At 36.2% G+C, this 10,957-nt stretch overlaps 4 protein-coding genes across 4 annotated transcripts; all 4 read right to left on the bottom strand.

Annotated features, from left to right (window-relative positions):
* Positions 1 to 75: 75 nt before the first annotated feature.
* Positions 76 to 571, bottom strand: LOC114927403 (uncharacterized). The gene has a single exon (XM_029296980.2). It carries the CDS (start codon positions 521 to 523, stop codon positions 167 to 169), a length of 357 nt encoding a protein of 118 aa, XP_029152813.1. The 5' UTR covers positions 524 to 571; the 3' UTR covers positions 76 to 166.
* Positions 572 to 713: 142 nt separating this feature from the next.
* On the bottom strand, positions 714 to 3,580 carry LOC112775333 (uncharacterized). The gene is made up of 6 exons (XM_029296977.2): positions 3,533 to 3,580; positions 2,066 to 2,344; positions 1,680 to 1,952; positions 1,469 to 1,579; positions 895 to 1,119; positions 714 to 811 (listed from the first exon to the last, which is right to left on the bottom strand). The coding sequence occupies exons 1-6, from the start codon at positions 3,578 to 3,580 to the stop codon at positions 731 to 733; spliced, it is 1,017 nt and encodes a 338-aa protein (XP_029152810.2). The 3' UTR covers positions 714 to 730.
* A 2,462-nt stretch (positions 3,581 to 6,042) lies between these two features.
* On the bottom strand, positions 6,043 to 7,984 carry LOC114927401 (uncharacterized). Its single transcript, XM_029296975.2, has one exon. It carries the CDS (start codon positions 7,177 to 7,179, stop codon positions 6,064 to 6,066), a length of 1,116 nt encoding a protein of 371 aa, XP_029152808.1. The 5' UTR covers positions 7,180 to 7,984; the 3' UTR covers positions 6,043 to 6,063.
* A 920-nt stretch (positions 7,985 to 8,904) lies between these two features.
* Positions 8,905 to 10,120, bottom strand: LOC114927402 (uncharacterized). Its single transcript, XM_029296979.2, has 2 exons — positions 9,323 to 10,120; positions 8,905 to 9,171 (listed from the first exon to the last, which is right to left on the bottom strand). Exons 1-2 carry the CDS (start codon positions 9,847 to 9,849, stop codon positions 9,120 to 9,122), a joined length of 579 nt encoding a protein of 192 aa, XP_029152812.1. The 5' UTR covers positions 9,850 to 10,120; the 3' UTR covers positions 8,905 to 9,119.
* Between the last annotated feature and the right edge of the window lie 837 nt (positions 10,121 to 10,957).

Raw genomic sequence — 10,957 nt, 5'->3', positions numbered from 1 at the left:
TTCTCAGCCTATCAAATTTGGTACATCAATTCTGATCCAATTTCTATAACAGCAATATAATATAAGAACAGAAGATAACAAAACAAAAGGCTAAAACAGAAGTATCTTATTACAGATTTTAACTAAATACATTTCAATAGGAGGGTTATTTTGTTATTCTCATGTTTTAAGAAGGATGGACCTTGCCAGAAGAGATTCCCTTCCAAGCAGATTTCATGGAAGCAGTGGCTGAATTGAGTGCAGCCTCAATATACTTCTTGGAAGCAATGGAGGCAGCTTTCTCCATCAAATTTCCCATCTTTCTTGCACCCTCAGCAGTGTTAACTAGGCTCTCCATTTCAGCCTTTGACATGCTCTCAAGCTCCTCTTCGAAGCGCCGGAACTCGTCCATGGCACTTTCCGTGACAGAATCAAGGTAGTCCTGAGCTTCCTGCATGGAAACCTCAGCCTCTTCAACCTCTTTCTGTTGCTCAAGTTCTGCAGCTGCCCATGCCTTGTATGACTCAATCTCAAACAGCTTCATGAGGACGATTTTTATGGTCTAGGAAACTGTTCACTTTCTCTTATCTCTCTGAAATTGAATCCCTTGAGGTACAAGGCTATAGTTGGATCAGGTCCCTGAAACCGGGCATTGAAGAAGCTTTCAATTTCCAACAGTTCGGTAATTGATATTTAAAAGATTTATAGCTGACATCGAGTTCCAGAGGGTTCTGCCCATCATGGTCTTCTTTCACACGGAGAAGAACTGAAATATCCACCTGCAAGTATTATTGAAATATCCACCTCCATCCCCATCAAGAAACAAAGCATCCTGCAAGTAACACATCTCAGGAGGAACTCGATGTCTGGCAAAGCACCGTGAAATTTCTTTCAGATTCAGATATCAATCTTTACCTGAGTGCCCTGCAATTCAATTGCCCATTGAAGCCAGTTGATTCCACCACCAAATTCATAGAGATCCAGTAATCCAGAGATCAGAAAAGCATAATCATCCAAGAAACCAGGTGCTTTAGATGGAGAATTTCTGAAACTATGGTTCAGCCTTTGGGTTTCAGCATTGTGAAGTTCCTTCTTAATAAATAATGCTGCTTTTTCCGCAATTTGCATGTATTCCTTTGGCTGGAATTTGCAAAACAAAAAGGAGAAAGTTGAATATATTAGCAATTACTCAAAACTGAAAAAAAGAAGAGGATCTAATTGTCTCCAGGTGTTCCTTTAACAAGCTTCATCCACAATTCCCTTATAACTGCCAATGCCAACTAACTCATAAACTGCCAATTCCCATTTTGATCAACACAACAATATAAAATTTATCCATAATAGGATAATTTACAGACATCCATGATATAAAAGCAGTGTGTCTTCTGTCTTTTTAAATGCCAAAAGTCATTCAGCAAAAGGGCAAAACTAAAATATCAAAGCCTCTCTAATTATATATATGGACACATCTGTATAAGGGGAAACTTACTTCAGTGCCAACAACAGGAAAATAGAATTTAGTGCCCTCAACTTCACCCAGGAGAATCTTGGAGGCCCTGGAAAAAGATGAGATAGCCAGTCCATTCCAAGATACAATAACCTAGAAGCATAGGATCTCTTGAGACTCATACTAAAAAGTTGAAACCAGTATCATAATAGAAGATTCTTAAATAAATTAGTAACCATGTTTACGGGAATACTTTATCATCCAAATGTGGCCTTGCCCGCCTTGACCTTACTTCGAACAGCTTACGCCTACATTCTCCAAGAATATCTTTATATGTTTCAATTGACATGCTGTACTTTGATGTGATCTCTGAAGGATCTTTTGATTTTTTTCTCTCAATCAGGACATTCTTTCCCTTAAATTCATCGTGAGGATCGCTCATGCTAGATAGGTCACAGTTACCAGACTGCTTTATGTAATAGTGCTCAATAAAAATATCAGCATGCTCTCCAAGTATGTCTTCAACCTAAACCGAAAATTAAAATTAACAAAATGGTTGAAACAAAATATTCAAAGGGGAAAAAAAAGTTGAAAGCCAACTGCAAATATAGCAAAACAACAAATGATAAATTACAATACATCTATTACATGTGGAGAAAAGCGTCTTGCGCGGCGGGGGCAACGTCGTGGGCGGCGGCGGCAGGTTGCGCGCGGAGGCGGCAGGTTGCGGTGGCGGCGGAGGCGTGTTGCGGCAGCGAGGATAATGCTAATGAGACTTGCAGCAGAGGAAGAGGAAGAAGAAGCGAGAAATGCAGGAATTGAAATTGTATAAAACCCTAGCAGACCTTTTCTTCTCTTCTCTGAATGCTTGAATGCTTCTAATGTGAGAATGAAAGGAAAAAGAATAAAGTTAAAAAACTAATAATTAGAGGGATCAAAATGCAATTAGTAATTTTTACAAAAAAAAAATGGGGTATATTTTATAATTATTTTGATGCAGGTTAATGATACTCCTACAAAAATGTAGGAGTAAGGAATCCATGGCCTATCTTTTGAATCAAATCCAATAGTAAATTAGTAATATTTTTTAGTTGGTTATGCAAAACTTTAGATGTTTTATTTTGCAGATTACATAATGTACTTTTTTTATCATGTCAAAATTTTATGAACTCAATCCTAGAAGTTTTAATTGTAGATTCTTTTGGGGATAATAAGTTTCTCCTGCAGACTTCAGATGCAAGGTACAGAATCCAGTGAATTTGTCAAATGAGTCTTGTAAAATTTCTGTTTGTCTGTGTTATCGAGCAATGTGTGCTTATTTTATTAATCTTATATCTAATTTAGTTTTAAATTATTGGGACGAAAATACATAGTGAATAGCTTTTAAAGAGAAGCAGAATTAGTATCAGTAATTTTGTCAAGAAATTTTTTTGCACGCTACTTTATTGTACTGAACTGTCAATTACTATAGATAAATATAGATTTTATAAATAATTTTTAGCAGATGGCCTATCCTTATAAGATTAGGTACATTCAATGAAATTAGAGTCATAAGCTTTAACTTAATGTCATACTACTAATTAGTAGTAACCAAGGATGTCAGTAAATTATTGGATTTCAAAACCGTTTAAACAAAATTCAAGAGGAATCCTAGGCTCAAAGATAGAACTAACAAACAAGAATTCAATCAGATAGAATCTTTGACCAACAGCCGTTAATTCCCAACAGTCTTCAGCAATTACATAAGAACCAAGCAGAACAAAACAGAGCTTGCTTCTATGGATAACAACCAGAAGAGCATCAACGAGCTTCTCCCTCTGGAGTTGCTCCAAGCAATCTTAGTGAGGGTACCAGCCAAGCATCTCTTTCCTCTCAGGTTCGTTTCTAAGCTATGGCTCTCTCTCATTTCCGATCCAACCTTTGTGGAATTTCATTTTCACCACACTTCAGAATTCACCATCCCTTCATACTTCTTCGCCCATAATGATCAACTGGTTGGGTCCGTTGACCTACACGCACTCTTTCATGGTGGTGCCACCCTTGACACCTCAATAGAAAAATTCTCTCTCCCTTTCCCATGGAAGAAGAACACACGTTCCAATTTACTTGTTCTTGGATCATGCAGAGGGTTTGTATTGTTACGCCACTATCCATATTATATTATTCTATGGAATCCAGTGACCCAATCCCACAAAAAAATATCTTACTATAATGCTGTTAAAAAAAATAATATTATTCATGGCATTGGTTATGATGCATCAAATGATGATTACGTAATAGTTATATTCTCTAAGGAAAACCAGCCTCATTGTTTTTCTTTGAGGACTAATTCATGGACCAAGATTGATGTTGCACCCCCCACACCTTTGATAACCTACGAGTTTATACCTTGGGGGTTGTTCTTTAACGGAGCTATACATTGGTTGTCTTATCGACCTAGCAATCGAGATATTCTAATATTTGATGTGAGGAAAAGGAGATTCTCAAAGATACCTTTACCTGAACAAAAACTAACGTGGTGGCCCTCCAAACTCGTGATATTAGGAGGGTGCCTAGCTTTGAATTTCTTCGACTACCGTGATAATAATAAAAGAACTCAGGTATGGGTGTTGAAGAAATATAAAGTGCCATCATCTTGGATTCTTCTCTACGAGATTCCTCACCACTGCATTTCTTTATTCTTATCTAATTACAGTGATGTTATTGTGTTAGATCGTGTCACTATGAATTTTGCCAAGTATAAACTTGAAGGAGAGAGGGTTCAGTGTTTTAAATACTTTAATTATAGTTTCTGTCACGTAATAGCTTTTGAGCACATTAGTACTGTGTATACTCCGAGTCTCGCCACACTCCCCAGCTGTGACAAGAAGAAATGGAAAAATGGTATGTAATAATTAATGAGCTTTATTTGCACCTTGTTATATATTCATGTTAATTTAATTGCTTAATAATTAATGTACGTGAGTTTTGAATCTTATTTATGAATAATTATTGAATTGTTTACTGCAGTTAGGTATTGGATTGAGTTTTGCTGGCGGATCTTTTCTCAGAAGATATCAAGTTTGTCAAGGATGATTGGAATCCAACTTAGGCATGCATGCATGTTGTTCTATTTTAAATAGATTGTAAGGTTGGCAATTGAGTTGAAAGTTTCAAGAAACTTTAGTTTTATTCTATTTTGCTTTAAAGTTTGAATTTTGTGTGTTGTTATTGTTATTGTAATAATCATTCATTGTTTGATGAAGATAATGTTTCATATATATGAGATATGATGAAGGTTTAAATTAAATTAAATTTAATTCCGTCTTAAACCAAATCCTCTAAACCAATTCAAGTGACCAGATTCGCATAATTTAGAGTGGATTCAAACCTAATTTTTAATTAAAAAAAGTATTAATTGAATTGAATTAATTTTGAATTTGATTTTTAAATTCATATAATCCAATCCAAACAACATTATACTATTATTAATTATTAAAATTGATGAAAGTAAATTTTTATTTTGTAAATATCACTTGTTTACAAAATTCCTCATTTTGATTTTTCACAAAAAAAAATTTAACTCTTTTTAAATTCATTATTTAGGTTTAGAAGGAAAAAAAAACACTTAGAAAATAAACAGAGGAGGAAGAAGATAGTGCATGTTTCAGTGTTCTGAGTATTCCAGTCATGAGAAAGATGGGGTTTCAACAGCCCCAAAAACATAGATGAATTTGTTACACATCATGACTTTAGAATGTTAAAATTTAACTTAAAATTCAAATTAAAATAATACATTTATTTTTTGTAAGGATATAATTAAAAGTGTTCTTATTAAATATTATATTTCAATATTTTGAGAAACTAAATTTTAGGTTCAAAAAATTTGGTATATGAGAAACTCTAAGGCTTAAAAATAGAACTAACTAACTAACAAGAATTTAAGTCTGATAGAATTTGGACCAACAACCCTTCACAAATACAATGAAGCATTTACATAAGAATCATACAGAGCATGAAAACACTTAGCATGAATGGATAATAACCAGAAGAGCATCAACGATCTTCCTCTGGAGTTGTTCCAAGCAATCTTATTGAGGGTGCAGGCCAAAGATCTATTCCGTCTCAAGTTTGTTTCTAAGCTATGGTTTTCTCTCATCTCCGATTCAAACTTCGTGGAATTACATCTTCGGTTGGAAATTTCAAAATCATTTTACTCCTTATAAGAAGTACTAAGTAACAGTTAACAGAAAAAATTATTAAGTGCTTCTTATACAAAGTATAACTCTGATTCTAATGTGGTTAATTGGAACAAGAAGTTATTAACGAGTGTTTATAACAAATTAATTGAAGAGAATTAATTTTTTTAATGACTCTAATTAAACACAAGAGGAGAAAGAAGAAATATTGTCCAATTCCAATGAGTCCGCTTTCTAGCTAGCCTATACTGAAAAACAATCAACTAAGCATGCATATATTATACACATAATTTATGCCTCAAACCTCACAATTCAAAAAAGCTCTGCCAGTAAAGAAAACAATTGATCAAACTAAACTAATACTCGAAATAAAAGATAAACGGAATATTTTTCAAAAATAAAAAAATAGTAAAATCTAGCACAAGAATATAAAGAATATGGACAAGAAAAGGAAGAGAATCAATTAATCTTGTGGTGCATTTTTTTAACAAGCTGGCTCATCTGGAACCTCCAGAACATTAAAATTGCGAAGCCCACACCCATTAAAACAAAGAGCCAAATACTGTCATCTTGACCCTCTCTCTTTGACCGCACCTCAGCGATTCCGAAACCCTCCCTCACTGAATCCCCAACCCTCCCTTCGTCCAAGTGTCCGTACAACACGTAAACCCTTCCCTTCTCTCCCATCGTCACCGATGTCGGAAACCGTCGCAGATCCAGCTCCAACCTGTCGAACACCACTCCCTCCGCCCAGCTGTCTTCGCTCTTCAGGAACCACATCTTGTTCACCGGCGACACCGCCGCCGCAACTCCTCCGTCCTTCCTCAAGGCAATGTCGTCGGCGCCGACGAGATCCTCGTTCAAAATCACCACCCTCGCTGTTCCGTCGATCGCGTCAACCTTGAATAGTTTTCCCGTGCACGATTGAACAACGAGGAGGTAACCTTTGCTTACGTAAGCTATTCCATTGAGGCCTAAGAGGCTGTCGTTCTTCGCCGTCGCCGGAATGTTCGCCGTGAAGAGCTGAGATCTGGAGAAGATCGAGGCCTCGCCATCAACGGTTACTTTCCAGATGTAGTTTCCCGCGGAGTTTGTTACGAAGGCATTACCGTCGTAGTCGACGGCGACGTCGTTTGCGGCAGCGGGGGACGTGTCTTCGGAGGAGGAAGGGAGCGAGGAGAGGAATATTCGGTGGCGGGAGCGAGCGTCGTAGGCCGCGAGTGCGTTGAACGGAGGTTGATTGTTGTTGTGGTTCTGGTGAACGACCGCGAGGAGGCGGTTGCGGTAAGAATCGACGGCGATGCCGAGGATGGAAGCACCGTCAGGAAGGTCGGTGTCGGAGATGAAGGTTTCCACGACGCCGGCATCGGATACTGCAGCGATAAGGCGCTGCTGGAGGGATCCAAGGAGGAAATGCTGCGCTTGTGGATCCCACGCGAGTGATTCTGGATACAGGTTCGGTGAGCGGAAATTGATGACGTGAGCATTACGTGCAAGAATAGGGACTGTTTGGCTGATAGCGATTACAAAAATGGGAATAAGGAATAGAGATTGTTTGGGTGATAAGAATAGCATGGCTTTTTGCAGTAGTGAGTGTTAAGGGGAGTGTAGAATTAGAACTCTGCAAGAAGCTGGAATGTGTGGCTCCATAATGCATAGTGAAGAGGTGTGATGGGAAACACCAAACCAGTCACAACAAATATAGCGATTAAGAGGTTTGAGTGTTTGACTAAGCCCTTAGTTCTTAAACTAACTATTTTTAGCAATCTAGGAAACTAGAGTTCCATTATTTGATCTTATGAGTTATGATTATGAAAATATAGTATTTGAGGTTTTTTTTTTTTTTTTTATTAAATTAACATTAAAAGAATTGGGCAACTTTTTGTAAGTACAAAGTATTTATTTTTGAAATTACAATAAAATTACAGGATATTAATACCAATGACCTATAGTATAGTGCGTGTGATTGAGAAATTTTTATGGGTTTTGTTGATTAAAATTATTATTTTAAATTAGTATGGTACCCTTCGAATTAATTAATAGTGAAGATGCTGTCATAGAAAGTTTAGGATGGCAGTAACTCTTATAGCAATGTTCCCTGAAACTCAACCAACCACGCCATCAATTTCATATCGTCGGATCCTGCAGAGGCTTCGTAACTTTACCTCAATTCCCTGAGAAAAGCTTCTCCTAGTACACTGCTGTATATGACTACTTGCTTGTCATAGGTTTGAGGGATGATGAAAGAACAGAATATCAATTGGATTTGTTTTCAGCGAGAAAGAATTCATGGAGGAGCATTAAGGTTGCACTACTTCTCAATGATCCACTAAACAGGGGACTTCGCTGTCAAAAGGGTTTTTTTAACGGCATTCATTGGTTGATTGAGCTCTCTGTCCCTCTTTCTGAATTGGGAGAGTACGTTGCTGTGTTTTATTCCTATAATTAAGGGAAGTCTGAGTGATAAATTCAATTAGAAAATGGATATCATGTTTAGACTTGGAATCTGTGCTTTGCAATGACACTAATGAATTCCATGGTTTTAGGGGTTAATCTTTCCAGGAAAGTAATTTTCAAACTTTACATCTAGATATACAACAAAGAACAGCATCAAACACTTACATTGTAGTTTGGGCAACCCACGAACGGTCTCCCTGGATTAGAATTCTGGCAGGCGCGCATTTCTGTTTTTATTCATTCTCCTCATGATGCTTCCAAATGATCGTGGGTTGTTGGAGCTCCCAATTGCATTGCTAGCGCTAGCCATAACGTGTGGTGTTCGAAGATGAAGAAGACACTGAAGACTCACTTCTGGTGCGACGGAGAGTAGACGAGAACAGCGTGTGCGATGGAGAAGAAAGGAGAAGAATTGGGGGCTAGGGTTTTTAACCTAAAATTAGGGACCAAATTGAGTCCAAAACGTTTACTGCGCCACCTCAGCTAGCCGTTGCGCTGCTAACGTGTCACCAGCGACTCCAGGTCAACTTTCCGGTTGCGCTAGCTGGACGAAATTGACCGGAAGGACGACTATGATTACCGGAGCTCAACTTCAGGGACAATTACGACTAATTTTTAACTTCGGGATTACTTTGAGGCTCGACGATAACTTCAGAGACCACTTTGATGCTTACCTCCCTAACAAATAGTGACATGATATTATATAATATATACATGGTTCTACACAGCATATATACCAATCATTGTGTCATAATATATGTATTGACTTAATAGAGATCTCAATGCAAAATGAATATCGGAAAGCTACATTCATCATGCATGTATAGCAGAAGAGAAATAAAATTAAAGCAGACTTAAGAACTATTAGTAGTACTATTATTGCATATTCACAAAAGATACTGCATGTAATACATGACTTGCACCATTTGAATTGTCTATATGTCCTTGAGTTTCCAACATTCATATATGGAAAGAAACTCATTTTTAAAGCAAACTCAAAAACAAATACAAAAGTTTCTTGAAACTCCTTCCACTTTACCTTTAGCTTAAAACAACAATCAAGTGGCTAAGTTGGTGCTCTCTTCAGTCCCTTTAACTCCTGATGAACTCCTGCAGAAAATATCAGTTTATGAGTAAACTGGTAAAGTCACTATAGTAGACATGGATTTATCAAAACATTTCATCCATCATAATGGCATATAGCAAAATTAGCAGGGCTAAAATGGCACAAAGCAAAGCACGAAAGAACAATGTTACATACCCTTCTTTCTCCTCAGAGCCATCATTAGGCAGCATCAAGAGACTCTCTGTATAAACATTATACGAAACGTACCCAATCTGATCACAAGCGTGATCAAAACGCAGGAGCAGCTCTCCTCTAACATTATATTTCGACATTCCAGGTGATTCATCGAATCCTATAAAATCGCCATCCTCGGACAAGCACACTGGCTCAAAGTAACTGCTGGGAATCTCATAGGAAGTCCAAGAAGACTGCACGTTGTACTCTTTCATCACCCATATCACACATTTATCATAATCATAATCACATTTATCATAATACAAGGCTAAACACCCTCCCAGTACCGTCAGTCGGCAAGGATAACACTTTCCTACTTGTTCTGGCACAGGAATCTCTAAAAAACCATTCCTTTTGCTAGTATCAAAGACAAGAATAGTAACAATAGCATCATAATCACCATCATGATTCAACCAATGGATAGCCCCATTAAAGAACACAGAAGGTGCCCAATTTTTCCATATTTTTATATTGTTGTATTCAAACATTAATGAATTCCATAGTTTTAGACTTGGAATCGACTGTGCTTTGCAATGACATTAATGAATTCCATGGTTTTAGGGGTTAACCTTTCTTTAGAATGTCTAATACGTTGATTTGTAATATGAGCTAGGCTTCTTGTGCAGATACTCAAGAAGAAAATCACAATGAGCTCAAACAAAGAGAATCAGGAGAGCATGAACTTGAGAACACAATTTTTAGTGTAGCTAGCTAGAATGTTTAATTTGACTGGTAAGAAGCTTCAAAGAATTTGTTTTTGTCCATTTTCTTTTTCGAATTTGCTTTAAAAAATTATGATTTCGTTTCAGATATGAATGATAAAAGTTGAAGCTCACGCATAATCGTATAGTTAGCTTCCATTTGATAAATTATTTGAGTTTTTAAGAATCCATTTAACACCAAAAAATTTACTTTTCTGTTAGCATAAATTGTAGGCAGATAAAAGAGTAGTTGAGATATCCAACAATCAAGGAAGATGATAAGAAAATAAAAAACTCCGATCCTAAGATTTGTTAATTAATTTTTAATTTTATATTAAATTTGATTTTTAGATTGAATTTTATTTAAATTTTAAATTTCCAAAGATATGATAACTGATTTTAATTGATTAAAGCTTGGTTTGGTAAAATTTTTTGAAGAAGTGCTCGTGCTTTTTAAAAGTTCAAACTCCTCAATTTTATGTTTGGTAAATAAAAAAGATCATGTGCTTGTACTTACAGCTTTTAAAAGATCGGAGTACTTTTAAGTGCATGTTTTTTAACGTGTTTGGCAAATTTCTAGTAGTAAAAGTAAAAGCATTAGTAAAATAAAAAAAAGATCTTTTTCATGTAATAAATAAACAAAAAAGTACTTTTATATTGTTATACCCAAACATAATTGATAGATAAAAAAACCTTTTTACATGAGATATCCAAACATAAAATTACTTTTACTTCTATAAGATCTTTTAAAAAAATATAACTCGAAAAAAGATCTTTTCTTAAAAACTCACCCAAACAAGCCCTAAAAGCATCTAAGATAAAGCTTTTTAAAGTTGGCTTGTGCTTTTCAAAATTTAAAAGTCTAATATAACTTCATATGTTAACTAATTTTCAA

The sequence above is a fragment of the Arachis hypogaea genome, unplaced genomic scaffold (assembly GCF_003086295.3).
Source record: "Arachis hypogaea cultivar Tifrunner unplaced genomic scaffold, arahy.Tifrunner.gnm2.J5K5 arahy.Tifrunner.gnm2.scaffold_504, whole genome shotgun sequence".
Classification (NCBI taxonomy): Eukaryota; Viridiplantae; Streptophyta; class Magnoliopsida; order Fabales; family Fabaceae; genus Arachis; species Arachis hypogaea.
The sequence above is the reverse complement of the archived record's forward strand: the minus strand, read 5'-3'. Positions and strand labels throughout refer to the sequence as shown.